The 18138-nt window shown below is 34.3% G+C and overlaps 3 protein-coding genes and 1 pseudogene across 3 annotated transcripts; all 4 read left to right on the top strand.

Annotated features, from left to right (window-relative positions):
- Positions 1–54: 54 nt before the first annotated feature.
- On the top strand, positions 55–1242 carry LOC149477046 (uncharacterized; annotated as a pseudogene).
- A 2102-nt stretch (positions 1243–3344) lies between these two features.
- Positions 3345–4236, top strand: LOC149477045 (uncharacterized; the record flags this gene model as incomplete). The annotated part of the gene is made up of 1 exon (XM_089711617.1): positions 3345–4236. A coding segment is annotated over one exon (780 nt), but the record flags the coding sequence as incomplete, so codon positions are not given.
- A 124-nt stretch (positions 4237–4360) lies between these two features.
- LOC149477044 (uncharacterized) lies at positions 4361–7318 on the top strand. Its single transcript, XM_089711385.1, has 2 exons — positions 4361–5055; positions 5141–7318. Exons 1-2 carry the CDS (start codon positions 4961–4963, stop codon positions 6987–6989), a joined length of 1944 nt encoding a protein of 647 aa, XP_089567511.1. The 5' UTR covers positions 4361–4960; the 3' UTR covers positions 6990–7318.
- A 5842-nt stretch (positions 7319–13160) lies between these two features.
- On the top strand, positions 13161–14725 carry LOC149477043 (uncharacterized). The gene is made up of 2 exons (XM_089711616.1): positions 13161–13393; positions 14163–14725. Exons 1-2 carry the CDS (start codon positions 13306–13308, stop codon positions 14723–14725), a joined length of 651 nt encoding a protein of 216 aa, XP_089567742.1. The 5' UTR covers positions 13161–13305.
- Positions 14726–18138: the final 3413 nt, after the last annotated feature.

The following is an 18138-nucleotide window of genomic DNA, read 5'->3' as shown; positions in this document are numbered from 1 at the left end:
TACAGTCCTCACCAGTATGCGCAACTCAAGAAACGCCAAGAAAACTGGTAATGCTTTTGTGGTTCATGAGCTTAACTATGACGATTTTTATGATTTAAAAAAGCTGTTTGAGGATATTGGGCTAAATATTAACAAAGATCTGAAAGGTAATCCGATAAAAATAACAGAAATAAAAGCTATTCGATTCGATTTGTAAAAAGTACTGACATCTAATATATATTATAAAGGCGAAAGTTTGTAAGGATGTATGGATGTTTGTTACTCTTTCACGTAAAAACTACTGAACCGATTACAATGAAATTTAGCACACATATAGAGGGTAACTTGGATTAACACATAGGATAGTTTTTATCCCGGAAATCCCACGGGAACGGGAACTATGCAGGTTTTCCTTTGCAAACGCGGGCGAAGCCGCGGGCGGAAATCTAGTTTACTCTATAAAGTACTCTGACACAGATGAATGGCAACAAGTGAGCACAAAATGTGAGAAAAACACGCTCGGACATTAAAGCCCCGTATTCATGGTAAACATTTGTTTAGCAACAAAGTTAAATCAATGTGTTGCGGAATTGCTGTCAACATGTTGCTGGCAACACTGCGTGTTGCAGAGTTGATAGCGTCATGTTGACAAGCTCTCGCCCGACAAGCGTAAACATCAGTTTAGCGACAATTGTTGACGTGTGTGAACGTGTTTGCAACAGTTTATAAACATGGCAGTAGTGTGGAGCAATGATAAAATAATGCAACTAATAGAATTATTTCAATCAAAACCATTATTATGGGATTCTTCTATAAAAGAATACAAAGGTAGAAACAAAAAGAACGATGCATTCGAAGAAATTTCTCAAGCCCTAAATATACCCAAAAAAATGTGGAAACTAAAATACATGTACTGCGTACTCAATTTACTAGAGAGAAAAAAAGTTGTCGGCAAAAAAAACTACAGGCAGCGGCGCAATAGAAAAATGTAAATGGATTTGTTACGAGCCATTGGAATTTTTGTTATTTGGTGCAACTACTTCTGGTGAAATGGATACGATAAATAAAACAGTAAGTTGTTTTTGTATATAATTTTTATTGTACTATTGTCTGTAAAATTATTTTTTATAAATAAATGAATGAGTGAAATGAACACTTTACTATCAATGGCCGAGATACGAAAAGATTTTGATGATAAGGAAAACGGGAAGAAGGATAATCCAAGAAATGAAGAAAACGAAAAAACTCATCTCTGTGATAATCAATACAGGGTGTCCCACTGTTGGTATACTAAGCTCAAAGGAGGTTATAGTTTTGAATACGCTGAGTACGTAAAAAATAATTAAAAAATTCCTGACGCATTTTTTTTTTCAAAAAGATGAATTCTTAAAACTCTATGTGTACACCCATAACAAGCAACCCACCCAACTTTGCCACCAGCACGTGAGCTATCCTTTAAGATTACGTTTTCATAGACAAAATGCTCACATTAGAGGAGCGGTATATGCCGGCTGCGCGAAGCTAGAGAAGAAAACATAGATTTTCAGGAAAAATTTAGCGAAAAATTTTTGATGTAATTTTCTTTTTTAAGTATTTTTTACGTGATCAGTATATGCAAAACTACAAGTCCCTTCGCGCTTAGTATACCAATAGTGGGACACCCTGTATAATGAAGTACCTCTTATCTTCTTTGATGAGTTTGGGAGTGAAGAAATTATAGTTGGAGATGATAATAATACTGTCTCTCTTATAACATTTAATGAAAAGGAACTATATACTAATGATAATATTAAAAATGACATAGAATGTAGTAAAGTTATGAATAATGTTGAAAATGCTGATTTAATTGAAAATAAAGAAAACTACTTCGAGAGCGAGAAAAAAGTGACTATTATTAAGGAAGAAAGTCTAGAAAATACGCTAAAAAACAAGAAAGTAGTCTTTAAGGACCTTAAACCTGTATATCTAAACAGTTATATTAATATATAACAAAGAAAAATAAGGAATAGCCTAAGTATAAAAAGAATTTTTATAACGACAGACAAGAAATTTTAAAAGTATTGATGGATAGTGACTAAGATTTTGAGTATTTCTTTTATATTTATTTTGAGTTTTATATATTTTATTGTGATGCAACTAAGCAAACACATTTTACCAATAATTTTGTTTTAATATGTTTATTTTACGTACATTTCTCAAAAGAATATTTTTGTTAGTTTAAAATAATATTCTTAGGTCTTATAATTATTATAAGTCTCAAACTTATAATTATAAGACCTAAGAATATTATTTTCTTACATATGTTTATAATTTAATTTTTGTTAATTTTTTTGTGATTATTTTGGCAACGATACCAAAGCTAAGACACCAATAATGTGTCTCTTCGAAGACTGTGTAATCATAATTTTATTTAATTAGGTGTAAGTACAAAGTGTAAGATTTTTACGGCCTTTCTTCAAAAAAGTTCTCTTCTCTCGAACTTCTATCTGTCTATCTGTCTGTCGAACTTTATTGTCTACACAAGATGTCAACACAAAGTTGCGTTTGATGACAGTTTCTGAATCATTATGAAATGCAGCTATGTAATTACACTTTTTGTAGACAATCTTTCTAGAGATGTCATATTTTTGTAGTAAAACTATTGTTTTATAATTATTAATGGTACTAAACCATTTAAAAGTTGGTACAGACGCCTATATCTGTCAATTTCATTAATAGATTTTAACCTCCTAAACAGATTCGGGTAGGTTGACATGCTGGCGTCAGTGCACAAATAACATAAGTATGTAACATAAGTATTTAACATTTCGAAATCAGTTTGACTAAATAGTACCTAAATACCTTAATTTGTAGAAGAAGAATAAATATTACGATTGACTCAAGTTGTTTTATTTTAATACATAGTATACATATATGTGATATTGTATATGGACATGTATTATATATGGTAGATATATATTATTATTTTTTGTTTTCTTGCTATTAATTATTCTTTTTCTGTTCTCGTCCCGCCAATTAGTGATCATTTTGCTTGTTTACCTTTTACCGTGGTTGCCTGGAAGAGATCACTATTAAGGGTGCGTATAAAGCAAAATTACCAATCTTCTATTAGATGATACGTGTAATATTCAAGACCAAATCTAAAAAATAAAATATATATCAAACTAGATGATATGTTCAACGATTCTGTTTAATCAAAAACATGAAATATTAAAACTTACTCGATAAAAAAAAATCACCAAGTTAGCTCTAATTTTCACACTTTTACGTTTTCTACTTGACATGGTAATACTTATTATGATTTTTTTTTCATAAACAATTATATTAAAACATTTGCAAGATATTTGTCAGAGCATTTTGTGTAATTACTTTTAGTTTTGGTTTTATCTGCGATAAACCACTTTTATCGTGACAAAACCAAACGTTTATCTCGAGAAAAAAAGAGCGCCAATAGAAAATATATGTTCTATGATGAAATGATGTTCCCAAAAAAAAATTTTGAGCATCGCAAGACCGATTCTAACATGACTGAACATGTTCATGATTCTAGCCTCAGTAATGAAAATTTTGATAGTGCAGTCCCGAATCAATCAAGCTCGGGATACACTGAACGGAGTGAGACGCAAAGGGCTAAAAAAAAAAGAAAAAATGAACTAAGTGAAGTTGACATTAGGTTTATGAAGTTTATGGATTCAGCAGAACGAGATGAGAAAAAGAAAAGCCGTAGTATGAACTTTTTTATGGGAATCGCTGATACAGTTGACAAGTTCAGTGATGAAAATATGATAGACTTTCAGTTTCAAGTAATTTCAATAATTAAAAATATTCAACAAAGACAGTGTACTCAGTATATACCTACATCAAGAAACCAATGGGATCAAGGCCATCAAGGATATTTAAGTGGTACAGCATCCTCAAATGCGCAATCGTCAACATATGGATATTCTACAGCTGCTAGATCGGGCTATGGAATAAGTCGTCCACAGACGTCTTCTCATGATTTTGGACACGGTTCTGGTTTAGAGCCAATCCACTACCGACCCGAATCACAATTATCTGTACATAGTGTAAATGCGGAAAGTATCTCGGCAGATTCTCAAGTTTCTATTGAAGACGAATTCGATTTTAGTACCGCACTTGAGTAGCATTTTCAGCGTAGTGTATTTTTTGATTTACTTGTTCTTAAATTAATAATTATTAAAATTCAATTACATGTAATAATTTTGTTTGTGTGCAATAAACAATTTTAAACTAAAATATGTCATTTAATTTTGTACCTACTTACCTCAGAGTTACAGCCAATCTTTCTGCGGGCGATATACTCTCTCGCATAAAAGTATCTTGATGTTTTAGTTCCTGGGATAATTTTTGGAGCAAGTTGTCGAATGTAGTTTTCTGCATTCTAAAATAATTGTAAAACTTGTCTTCATCTTCTCTCAATTGATTCTTGACAAGTGTATGAAACGCACCATATTCCTCCCTTTTTTCTAAAATCGGATGTATCCAAAACCTTACTTCCCTTTTTTTTTCTATTTTCTTTTTCCTATATATGAGGAGCTGGGGAACAAAAGCGGACTTGTCCACTGTACTCGAATTTTTTATTTTTATTTTTTTGCACTCTTTAAGCTCATATCTATTGAACCCCGGAGTATTGTGTATCAAAAGCGGTCCGATCTTAGAGAAAAAAATTGTTAAAAATGATGATTTCGTTCAAAAGCGGACTTGTCCCGTTAGAAATTTATTAAAATTCTAAGGGATTTTTTCTCCAATCAAAACCGGACAAAAACGTAAGGAGAATTGCCGTTAGTACGAAAAATGTCAAACAAAACCGGACAAGTCTAAAAAAAATCATTGTTTTTTTGTTATGATATCCCTAAATCAGTTGTGGCAACACTGCTAAATTAAAAAAAAGATAATCAGCTGTGTGACGGTCATTGCTTTCGTAATTTTGAGAAGAATTTTCCTAGAAAACCGACAAATTATGGACGGAATCGAAGAAATAGTGGCCAATATAAATGACGGCTCACGTAAACGAAAAAAAACAGGACGGCAAGCGCAAAACAACAGGGAATCGAAGTGAGTGTAAAATTATACCTACCGGTGCGTGTTTGTTATTATTCTAACCTATGATGAATTTAAAATTGCTATTATTTTGTTTTAGGTACGCAGATAAAGACCCCCTTGCTTTGAATTTCGTGTCTGCGTGTGAACATAACAAGGGAAAATTTAAGTGCCAGACTTTGACATTAAACGAAATTGTTTACAACCGCAAACTACTATATGAAAAAATTGGCAAAAAATTACAGGATATTTACTTGTCACGGCTCATATCACCATGCCCCATAGAAAGAGAAAGATCGAGAGAGGAATCTCGCAAACCGCAGAGGAATAAGTACTTTGTGACATACTTTCTCTTCCGTGATTCAAAAAGGTTAGTAAAAGTATGCAAATCTTTTTTTTTGGCTGCTCTTGGGCTCAGTAAGCACAGGGTAAACTTAATTGCGAGCAAATTATATGAAGGCAAAACGCCACTTGACGGCAGAGGAGGAGACAGGAAAAGTTTCAAAAGTATTGATAAAAAGGAATCTGTAAGAAAATTTCTCGGTGGTTTGCCAGCAAAGGAGTCACATTACAATCGAAATAAATCAAAAAGAGTGTACCTGTCATACGAGCTAAACGTAAAAAAGTTGTGGGAGTTGTACAATAATTCAGCGACTGATGATTTGAAAGTCTCACAAACGATGTTCCGAAATGTTTTTGAGAACGATTTTAATATTGGGTTTGCGTCACCATCTTCCGACATATGTAGTACCTGCGAACTGCTGAAAAATAGGCAGAAGACTGAAAATAATCCTGAAGAACTTCAATCATTGAAACTTCAACTCCGAGTTCATAAAGCTAGAGCCAAAGCGTTCTTTTCCCTTACCAAAGAAAAACCTGAAAATTCTATGACAATATGTTTTGATCTCCAACAAATTCAATCCCTTCCTAAAACGCCAATCCAGGAATGTTTTTATTTACGACAAGTTGGACTTTACTCTTTCTGCATTACTGATATGCCTACAAAGGAGCCACATTTCTTCATATGGACAGAAAACCAAGCTAAAAAAGGCGCCACCGAAATTGCGTCTGCCCTTTTAACATACCTGATGTTTACTGATTTTTCTGAAGTGGAAGTTTTACGCCTTTTTTCGGACGGGTGTGGAGGTCAAAATAAAAATGCACATGTCGTCCACACTTTGATTTTCTGGTTGAAAAACTACGCCCCTCAAAATGTCGCCAAAATCGTACTAACCTTTCCTGTACGCGGTCACAGCTTCTTGCCGGCGGATCGAGTGTTCGGGAGGGTCGAAAAGGATTTGCGGAAGATGCCTTTCATTTTGGATCCAAAAAAATATCATGAGGTTTACGCAAAGCATGGCAAAGTTCATATTTTAACTGAAAACTGGAACCTTTACAACGTCAAAAACCTTGAAGACTATTACAAGAAAGTGGAAAGTATTCGTGATGCAAAGAGAATAATAATAGAAAGAAAGTCAACCATCATCCAAACAGAAACTCCTAGTCAATCTCAACAATCAACACGAAGAAGTCAGGGCCGTAGTCGTGGCAGAGCACGTGGCCGAGGCACTGCAAACATACGAAGAGATCCTACTGCACGTTTAAATCACGTAAACTTTGGTGTGAAAGTCTTAAACACCTATTATGGAGATGAATCATCAGAAAATGCTGTATCATTGTTAAAAATGACAAAAACCCATCCGAGTTTACTACAAAGATTTTCAATGGTTAATGAACTAAAACCAAACAAGAAAAAAGATGTTGAAACACTCTTAAAGAAACAATTCGGAGATAATTGGATGGATAATCAAGAGCTTGATTGGTTTAAAAACAATATATTCCATACCTCACCAGTGGCAATTGCTGAAACAAGTCAAATAAATGACGAAGACGACGACCACAGTGACGATTGTGACTGTTGCGAACCAGATGTGGGAGAGTTCATATAATTTTTAAATAAAAAAATACAATAATAGAATCTAGTTTTCTTTCATAACCGGACATGTCCATAACTCTTTCAATCATAACCGGAGTTGTCCACCTTTTGTAATCAAAACCGGACTTGTCCATTACAAAAAAATAAAAAAAAAATAAAACACATAGTTTTATGACCAACAAGCAGGCTATTAGTTATGTTGTATTAATATTTAATACTAATTATACTGAAATGCACAAAATTACAGCCCATATGCATATACCTATTTCAGTTTTTTTGCTCTAGTGTAAAATTTGATTAATTGGACAAGTCCGCTTTTGTTCCCCAGCTCCTCATATGTAATAAGCAACTATAATCTTTTTTTCGTAATAAAATTTATGACGCAGCACGATTTGTGTAGGACACAGCCCGAGTAAAAAGCGCTACTAGCCAGTACTTACCAATGTCTCGCGCGGTGATTTTGCCGTATCATGTACAAGCTAGCACGTTTTTTCAACCGTACGGCTTACACACCGTACGTTTGAACAACCGTGTAATGGAAAAGAGGCCTAAGGCTTCTGTACAACTATTAAAGAGTTAAATAAATAAATAAATATACACAGCTAACTCATTTTGCGCAATACATTTTTATTTGAAACAAGCTATCCAGCGCGGCTACACCCACGTAATTTTGTTTGCAAATTTCTTATACTTTTCTCTCATAAAAACCTTTTCTTGACAAGAACAAACGCAAAAACAATAATTGCGAAATCGGTTCAGCCTTTCTCGAGTTTTGATCTTAGCAACACATTAAGCAATTCATTTTTATTTACATAGATAGATCGTACTTGCCCTTAAATATTCCAAATATAGCTTCACTTTCATTTACAATACCTTTGATATATTAACACTACATTCCAAATAACCCCAAAGAAGCCATAGATCTCTTAGTGAATAAATATTCCGTTGTTATTTTTGGCTTGTCTGTGGCATATAGAGAGCTAAATTAAGGTGAAATGAAGGCCACATTTAACCCTATAACTTTTCCAAATATAGCTTACCGACTTTAATTTGACACTACTAAAAGAAAAAGAAAAACCGCGGACGTTTTGGAAATACCAGTAGAAGAATTGAAGAAAAAAAGGATTCAATTTTTGCGACATACAGGGGCTACTACAGAAAAATAGAAGCTTCCTTAAAAAGTGGTGCCGGCGCAGATGATGCTTATCGTCCAATTTGGTTCGCCTTTGATTTCATGAACAGATTTTTAAGGTCCGTGTATATTAATAAAAATAAAAATATTTCGGCACCTGTAATGAATCTATCGATAACTTAATGCAGTAAATGTGTTAATTAAAACATTTAAAGTTATACGTCGGAGACGAATTAGCAAAAAAATTTGAGGTCGAGGTACTAAGACTCCCCTCTTATCACTGTGAATTAAACTCCATTGAGTTGATTTGGGCTGATGTAAAAGGACACATACACTAGAAACAATACAACGTTTCAATTTGAAAAAGTTAAGGCACTCTTAGGTGAGGGTATGGCGAAAGTCACGTCTGATCGCTGGAAGAAATGTGTGGAGCACGTTCAAAAAGACGAAGAGAAGTTTTTTAAACTTGATTTTATTGTAGATGACGTGACAGATAAATTTATAAGTGTTATGCCGGGTCCAGACTGGTGAAACGTAACATGCAATGAAAGAATTCACCGTCCACATTGCTGCAATGTATCATGAAAGGTAACACACTTTCAGACTCTGATTCTACTCTGATTCCTCTACAGACTCAGAAGAATCGGCGTCTGACTAAATAAACAAGAATTTCCTCAAAAAAACTTGTATTCTTATTTCCATAAACAAAACATATCATCACGCTTGTATTCCCTAAGGGGCAGGTTTAACACTCACATTTCGACTGATTTGTTTCAAATCCCTATGTAACAGAGAATTTGAAACATGTCAATAAGCACCATACTATTAACAATAAGTAAATATGTAATAATAATAATAGTAGTCAGCATTAGTTTTTTAATTAGTAATATTAGCTTTTAGACCGGGAGATACTGACACAAAATTTCGAGTCATTTGTAACAAGGATGGCGGTTCTACAGGGGTCTTAGTACGCAATGACAAAAAGAAAAATGATGGTGTGAACGCTGGTACCGGTGGCTTAGTCGCGTGGGCGTTTGTCGAACTCGTCGGAAAAATAGCGAAAGTCAAACGATTTGTAACACAAAAATTTTAGAATTTACCGATAGCCCATAAAAAAGTAGTAGGCGGTAGTGTCATGCCATACTTTTCCGGTGTGACTTACAGCCCGCCATACCGACGCGAATGTGTTGATTTAAATAAAACAATCATTCAACCATTTGTACCAGGCTAACTTTTGCACAGGTAACTATCGTCGTGCAGCCATTTACGAAAATCACCATGCCATACTTTTCGGACGATTCCAAATGGTCGCCATACCGCCGAAAATCTGCAAAAAATTTTTATTTCGCCAAACTTTTTGTACCAGTATTGCATTTGGATTTTTGGAGAGTATTTGATAAAATGTGACCATTATTATATTTGCCATACTTCTAGTAGGGGGAAAAAGTGCTGTCATACTTGAAAACTTAATTTATTATTAATTTATATAAGTGAAGATTTCCAACACATAGATCTTTGAAATTTTGTATTTATATTTGTTGATCCTCAAACTTACAGGAAAAATAAGTGCCATACTGTTACAAATCGTTTGACTTTCGCTATTTTCCGACGAGTTCGACTAACGCCCACGCGACTAAGCCGCCGGTACCAGCGTTCACGCCATCGTTTTTCTTTTTGTCATTGCGTACTAAGACCCCTGTAGAACCGCCATCCTGTTACAAATGACTCGAAATTTTGTGTCAGTATCTCCCGGTCTATTTGCTCGAGTTCAATGAATAGCTTTGTTTCTTTCTAAGTAGAGGTAAGTTTATATCCTATAATATACATTATTTAGATAAAGAGTGTAACAGAAGAACAGTTAGGTAATAGAGGTATTGGATCGAATTTTTATTCTTTAAGAGTACCTACCAAAACATCGTAGGTACGTACTTATATATAAAATAAAACACGTTTTTTCATAAATCGTTTATTCATTATTATCATCATAAACAATTAACACATCATCCAGAAACTGTGCTGGCGGCATTAAATCTGGTTGATACCTTGCCCAGCTAAGGTACCATATTATGGACATAACGTGACAGCAGCAACCTACAGTTCTTCTTCCTATTAAACAATTACAATAATAAACTGTTATTGCTTCCCTTCCTATGAGAGCACTGTCGACTAAAATATATGTAAAATAAGTTTTACTACTTTTATGCCTGGATTGAATGCGACCTCTTAAAAGCCATGTAGTACTTGATGTCGACAGTGCTCTCTGTAGGTCGCTGTCTGATTCACGGCACACTTCTATAACATATTTGCAATCGTTTCTTATGTGCTCACCATAATAGGACCTTGCTTGCTTAATTTGATATGAACCTAAGGAAACCAACTGCATTTTCATCTTCATGATTTTCAATCCTCAAAGAATCATTTGCAAGTTTCCAGCATGCATCACATGTGATCAGAGTGAGTGATCTACAAATAAAGAATTAATATTACAATTGGACAAAAGAAAGTGAATATATATATAATATATACCCATCTTAATATATATAAATCTCGTGTCACAATGTTTGTCCTCAATGGACTCCTAAACCACTTAACCGATTATAATAAAATTCGCACACCATGTGCAGTTCGATCCAACTTGAGAGATAGGATAGGTTTTATCCCGGAAATCCCACGGGAAAGGGAACTATGCGGGGTTTTCTCTGAAAACGCGGGCGAAGCCGCGGGCGGAAAGCTAGTTAATATATATAAATCTTGTGTCACAATGTTTGTCCTCAATGGACTCCTAAACCACTTAACCGATTATAATAAAATTCGCACACCATGTGGAGTTCGATCCAACTTGAGAGATAGGATAGTTTAAACATGTAGGTACCACGGGCGAAGCCGGGGTGGACCGCTAGTATATAGTATATATAAAACAATGTGTGTTTACGTTTTTGTTTGATTTCAATAGCTAGTACTAAATAACTTAGATAATACTAATCCACTAACCGTTAGAGGTGCAGCCCACCGTTGTATAATTATTGATATTAATGCGTTATCTTGTAACAAATGCATACGTATAGCATTGTTACGATTAGCATTAATACCGTCAAATGTGGCTACTTGACCTTTACTTGGCAACTTGGCCACACCTTCCGTGCAACAAAATATCAAATTTTGTAGAATTGAAAGCAAATTGACCTAACATATCGATGTTGGTAGGTTTTTAAAAAATTAATTGGCAACATATTTTAATTTTAAAGCGGTAACGCTGTTGGTTCTCGCAATATAACGTATCGAAGTGTGACTGTGACTAAGGATCTTTTGCCGGTGTCAGTATTATTATGTTTGTAGAGCTTAAACTGCACATCTCAGGTGAGTACAGTTTTGATATGTTGTGTAATAAACCCTAGAGATTGATTTTACAGTGGGAACTGTCCAATTTTAGGCTCATCTGTCGAAATATTTGCTTAGGCATTGATGCCTCAGGTTAGGTCAAGTTGCCATTTACCGCTGCGTGGCAACTTGACCGACGCCTAGGGTTGACACAAAAAAATAACGTGACTGCATTTTTTCCTTTTTTTTATCTGTTTCGAGTTTTGCATAGTAAAATCAATAAATTTGCTGCAAATTTCGGACAATCCAGATACTTATACTATCTTTGATGACAACGATTTAGCATATTTCTAATGAAAAATAAATGTTTCCTTACCTATTAATAAATACCTATAAGTATTAAGTAATATACATATATACATATGTATTAAATTTAGTTTGATAAATAAATAGTTCATTAAAAGTTGTGTCTTGTTTGTGACAGCCCTATCCGACATGTAATGCTTTGTATGAAATCATTACAAATCACGTGGCAACTTGACCAGGTAGCCAGAGCCTAACAGTTTATTGTAAAGCTTCGGGCTGCAATATTTAAAAAGTCGACGACTATTCTTACAAAGTGCGGCCGCCATGAGTAAAAGTGTATAGAATTACCTAAATAAATACTAAATAGCGTGCTAAAAAGTTAAAAATAAAATATGTAACGCAGTTAACTTATATTTCTGATTCATAAAGCATTTGAATTTTATATAAAACTAAAAATGAAAATAAATATTCATTCGTTTTAATCGATATATCGACTATTTTACTCCTGACAGCACTGACAATCTCTGCTTGATAAGATCGGTAGTCATAGAAATCTAAATAACAATGCCGTTAGTGAACACATCGCCGTCCCCGGAGAATAAAATGATAACTGCCATTATCTTAGTCTTAGTGTTATGTAATTTTTGGGATCTGTGGGTGTTAATACATCTGCTCAATTTTTTTCGTAATTTTTATACAGTTATTGACGAAGTTACAAATTATTACAATAGTATTCAAATATTTAAAACAGGTCTTAAATTACGAGAATAAAATGTTAATATAATGTTATCAAAATGTATTCCCATTTGTTATTATGACAAATAGTCATACAATTATGTTCCCGTGAAATAATTTTCGACTAGAAAATGATAAACGCAGTTATCATTTTATTCTCGTTCAAAACTATCCAGTCGCTTCGTATAAGATGTGTTAGTAAAATGACTGTTATGGTTTTGAACAGTAAGGGTGCACTCACACACATCAGTCACCGTCACGGCACGTCACCGGACAGGATTAAAAAAAAATATGTATCAATAGTTCTAGTATGACTCTGTTCCCACACGACAGTCGCCGGCACGAAATCTATCAGTGACGTCCCCGGTCAGGCACGTCAAATAATCTTTCCATACATGTACCATACTTTTATCCCCACTCACCCGGTGCCGTCACGTCTCAGTTCAGTTAGCGTCGTGCTACCGTCAATTGCTACATGTTCTCTAGCGTGACACACGTCTAATCACTGACTAACCGGATGTATGTGTTCAATGATTCAGTCAAACCGGCGACGTGACTGACGGACAACATGACGGTGACTGGTGTTTGTGGATACGTACACAAACCGTCACCGATCAGTCATCGGTGACTTGACGGTGACTGATGTGTGTGAGTGCACCCTAAGACATATTGTCATCCTCTTCGCTCAATTAGATTTCACGGCAATGGCAGATATACCTAATGTCGATTAATCAGTGTGCTTCTATGCGTCATTGCGTAAACATTCTAGTGCTAAGTTCTTTGTTTTTATTTTTTTTAGTGAAGTGTAATAGCTTAATAATAATAGTTATTTACGGTAATGAGTAAACAAACTAGGTACGCGCGTTTAAACGCCATTATGAATAATGTAGAAAGGATTGAAGAAGAGCCAAATCATTTTAATAATGGTAAGTAGAACTGGTAGAACCTAGTCACAATTTATATTAAAATATTCATTAAGTTTTAGTTTCATACCCTATACCTGGTGCCGTATTATGATGATAATTATAATGCCACCATGATGTCGGTGCAAGAGAGTGACGCAGCTATACATGACCGATAACAACATCCCTTTTTCGCAACGAAATCATGATGGTATAATTACCTAAAAATACGGCCCCTGTGAGATTTTTGTAACGAAAAGAGATTTCACTATGTAAACGTTTTTTAGATGTAAAAATAGGTGCAAGCGATTTTCAACCTTATTGACACTATTTTTATGGATTGTTTTGCTGCTGTTACCTTGTTTATGTTTAAAATTGCGATTTTTAACTAAACGATGTAAGATTACTTTTCGGCAGTCCTTGGTTTTGATTTCGTGCCAAACGCGTGTCCCGCCACACGTTCAACTTTTTTTTACTGCCTAAATACGTAAGCGCAATATGTACTACAATAATAATAATTAATTCGAGAATTTATAGTACGGTGGTACTGAGCCCTTCATGTGCACGTCTTAAAATCAGCCAAGTACAAGACTTGGCTGATTTTATTTTAATTTTGCTTATGATTATCCTGCATATTCATCCCGTTTTAATGAAGCCTGAACCGATTTTCATGCTTAAATGATTAGGGTGTCATTAAATTAATTTTAGTTTCGCAAATATGAGTGCAGCAATTATTCAGTGTCATCTGGATACTGTTATTCATATATCACTTATCTATTCTATTTTTTTTTAGAACAACATCAGGGAGGAAATAACGACGTGGTTACTACGACATCTGAAGCAGTTATTGCTAAAGCTCATGAATATATTTTACGAAAGACGAAGAAAGCATTTTACTGTGAGGAAAACGAAAATGAAATAAATGAAGATTTCTCACCGGATGCATCTGAGTATTTGCCGAGCCCAGAAAGAATGAAAATTTTACAGAAAAGCGGAAGTTCATCAAGTATTGGAGGAAACTCAGATTACATAGAAACGGCCAGTCAGAAGATAATAAAAACACCATCAACTATTTCCAACGTATCTTTAGTTTTGAACACAATAGACTTCATAGCATCCCCTTCAGTCATATTTGAAGCTAATAAGTTGCAAGACAATCCTAAAGCAGACACAAACTGTATTTTGGATTTGACACCAACTTCAACACATGAAAATAATGGACCGTCTAGATACAAAGCAAAGCTGTCATCAAAAAGATGCCTCAATAAATTATTTTTAAACGATAATCAGCCGTCAACCTCATATACTAGTACTATTATTGATAATCACGGGGGTGAAAAAGAAGCCCATATATAAAGACCCATGGAGGGTTGTCGCGTAAAAACCACAGGACAGTTCTTTGGCATATTATGTAGTTAGGTAGATATAAGTTACATATTATGTAAAATTATTGACTTTATTTAAAAGAGCAACTATGGAGTTTCTTGCCGATTCTTCTCCATAGATACTGCTTTCCGAATCGGTGGTAAATGTTAAAAATACTATGTAATGACGATTCGAAAGTGCTACTAAATAGTAGTCTAATTGAATAAATGAATGTTTGAGTTTGAGTTTGAGTTTGAAGGAGAATCATCAATACCATCTCTTTTTGATTTGGATGAAACATTACAACCCGCAAATATTTCTGATTGTACATTATTGGACAAAACGATTATTAACAATGAAAACATAATCCCTAGTCCTCAAAATCTGACACAAACAGAACAAAACAGTAACGTAGTGGACCATCAGAGCCTTGATCATAATGGTGACTATGATGGAGAAGACCAAGCCATAATGCATTCATTTAGTACAGTTCAAGAATCGACACCACAGGAAAAAAATACAAGAAAACGTAAACGAAATTTAAATGAACATCAAGATGTAAAGAATAAGAAATTAAAAAATTCCGGTGAAGCCTATAAAGGCTGTAGATCGAAGAAAATGTACGACAAAAAAGTTTTAAAAGCTAGCTGTAAGTGCACAAAGAAATGTGGTGAAAAGGTAACTCATGAGCAAAGAGAGTACATAATGCAGCAATATTATAAAATTGGAGACCACGAGAGACAATGGCAATATATCGTAAATCATACATTAGTCGAAGATGTTAAGCGAATCACAGTAGAGCGAAAACGCACCCGAACTCATTCGATCAAATACTTCTTTACAATAGATTCAAACAAAATTCAAGTGTGCAAAACCTTTTTCATTAATACTCTAAGCATTTCACATCAAACTGTATATACAGCACTAGAAAAATCCAAACCTGAAGAAAACTTTATGATACTATTATATAATATATATATATATATATATATATATATATATATATATATATATTATATAACTTTATGAAAAAAAAGATAATGTCATTATCTTTTTTTTTTTCAAACATTTGTTTTCCCATAGAATCAGAAGTCAATATTTTACCAAGAATTATTAAAAATAACATAATGAATTTTAAATATATTATGATTTCTGTAAGGCCTTACTTATGTTAGGCCCAGTTTTGCCATTCTCCATACCACAACTGCGTGCGTTAAAATTAGGATTAGGAGAAGTTTTACGGAACTGTCGGGTGACGATGATCTGGAAAGAGTTGGAAATAAAAGGGGAAGGCCACCAACAGTAGAAAACCCCTCAGCAAAATCAAGAAAAATAGAAGCGAACCACAAGCCTGAAATAACTGATCATCAACGCAAATGCAGAAATTGCCACAAGATGAAAACAACCGTAAGATGCGTATATTGCGATATCAATCTGTGCCTGAGGAAGGATCGCAACTGTTTTTGGGAATTTCACTCTTAAATTTATTTTGAGATAATGTTTCTTTGCTGTTGATTATTTGATTTTAGAAGACGTTTTTTTTAACATTGTTAACCTAGATAAGATTACCAATGTTCCTGTACTTAGTACCTATTTTGCTATCGTTATGGCAAAAACTGTCTGTTAAAGACTTGATCTTTAAAAGATGACTGATATATTTGATATTGAGACTGATTGAAGCAAAGTGAGCTGAGGAAGTGTTATAGGACATATAATTTTCTAAGACTGTTTAAAACCTGCGATTCCTTTATTTCTTTGATAATTAAGGCTTTTTTATGAAAAATCGGTGTTTTATCGGGTAAATTTAAGTGTAGATTTGAAGGTGAATTGTGCGTGATGGCGAAGACACAAGTTAGTTTATTTCATTATATGACATGAAAACGATTTGTACAGTGTTTTATTGTTAGTGGAATTGATGTATTTTAAAACTGAACTTATAATCATGGGCAAAGTTATCCAGTAACCTTCAGACCTAAGATTGACAACATTGCCTGCCATCAAAAAAAACCTAGGGTTGGCACTACACTTTTACTAAGTCAAAAACGAAGTTATAAGTTACTGTGTACCTCTTCCATAATATCGTATAATTTAACTTATTTCTAATAATGTCGGTATTTATAAGATATTAAATTAATAAACATAAATCTCGAAATCGACTCAGAAAGTCAAGACGTCAAATTGGATCCAGGATGTATAAAAACTATTCTGAAAAATGTTAAAACTTGCTTGCGAATCAGTAGAATCGGGCCAAATTTCTTCACGAGATGCTCAAAAATAATTCGGTATCCCAAGACGCACAATAGTAAACAAAATAATAAACAAACACACGAAGTCAGTTGGACATCCTACAGTTTTATCAGCTGCAGAATAGTCCCAATTCGTAAAAGTACTGAAAGCTTCTAACTAAAGTGGATCTAAAGTTATTAGTCAGGCACAGGTTGCAGGAGAAAATCCTATTGACTATTTTACACATACACACAGACATAAAACAATCTCAAAATCTCATACTCATATATACATTGCATGCCTGATAATATTTGAATATGTACCTAGTTTCTAATTCCGGCTTTTGTTTCTTTATGTTTTTGTACTTTTTAATATTTAATAATGTATTCATTTTTTGTATAGTACTATACTGGCAATGTCCTGTGTGGAAGGCGTCGGTCGCCTCTAGCACAGGTTTATACCTAGTTGAGGCGATCGTCGAGTTTAAATTTAGGTCAATGTATATGTACTAAATAAACGATTTTTATTATTATTTATTTATTTTAATTTATTTTTCTCTGAAGATTTTTTGTCTACGATTTGTACTGAGACAAATGCACAGAGGTTGATGAGTAAACATAATCAGGAAGTTCCAGGCGGACGTAGCAAAGATTTTGCCAGGATTACCGGATGGAAACCGGTCTCTGTCTGTGAGCTCAGAATATTCCTTGGTTTGCTATTCCACATGGGTAGTATATCTCTCAGTCGTTTATTGGATAGGCTGTTTTCTATTCCAATTTTTTGACACCAAATGAGCAGGAACAGGTTTCTCCTCATAATGAGATGTTTGCATTTTACATCAGCCCCCCTAGACTTTCTATTAGCGTAAAGTTTAATACAATAGATAAACTAATGTATGAGATTGACATAAGCTGGAGATACGTCACGTGACCGAGCGTAACGAAACTAAAATTGGTAAACAAGTGGCATTGTTTTTCTATTCCATTAAACGGAACGTAAAGTCATACGACAGGCGCCATACAAATGTTTAGCCAAGTGGCACTTTTGACAGGAGAAACGCGTTGTGGGCGTTCGCTAACTAGCGTACTCTAACATCTTGTAGAAATCGAAACAAAATGGCTGATTTTATAATCAGCTGTTGAAGTTCCGTGTTGTGTGATGAACCGAGTGTGGGGGTT

This window comes from Colias philodice, chromosome 26 (assembly GCF_061535455.1).
Source record: "Colias philodice isolate Cphi_HAF_F1 chromosome 26, ilColPhil1 Martin Lab GWU primary, whole genome shotgun sequence".
NCBI classification, from domain to species: Eukaryota; Metazoa; Arthropoda; class Insecta; order Lepidoptera; family Pieridae; genus Colias; species Colias philodice.
Note: the sequence above shows the minus strand (reverse complement) of the source record. Positions and strands in the feature narration are given on the sequence as shown.

Excerpts from the sequence above, each read along its gene's own strand:
- LOC149477043 (XM_089711616.1), top strand. The coding sequence starts at position 13,306 with ATGAGTAAACAAACTAGGTACGCGCGTTTAAACGCCATTATGAATAAT. Across the intron at positions 13,394-14,162 it reads GCCAAATCATTTTAATAATG|AACAACATCAGGGAGGAAAT; the intron begins GTAAGTAGAACT and ends ATTTTTTTTTAG.
- LOC149477044 (XM_089711385.1), top strand. The coding sequence starts at position 4,961 with ATGGACGGAATCGAAGAAATAGTGGCCAATATAAATGACGGCTCACGT. Across the intron at positions 5,056-5,140 it reads CAAAACAACAGGGAATCGAA|GTACGCAGATAAAGACCCCC; the intron begins GTGAGTGTAAAA and ends ATTTTGTTTTAG.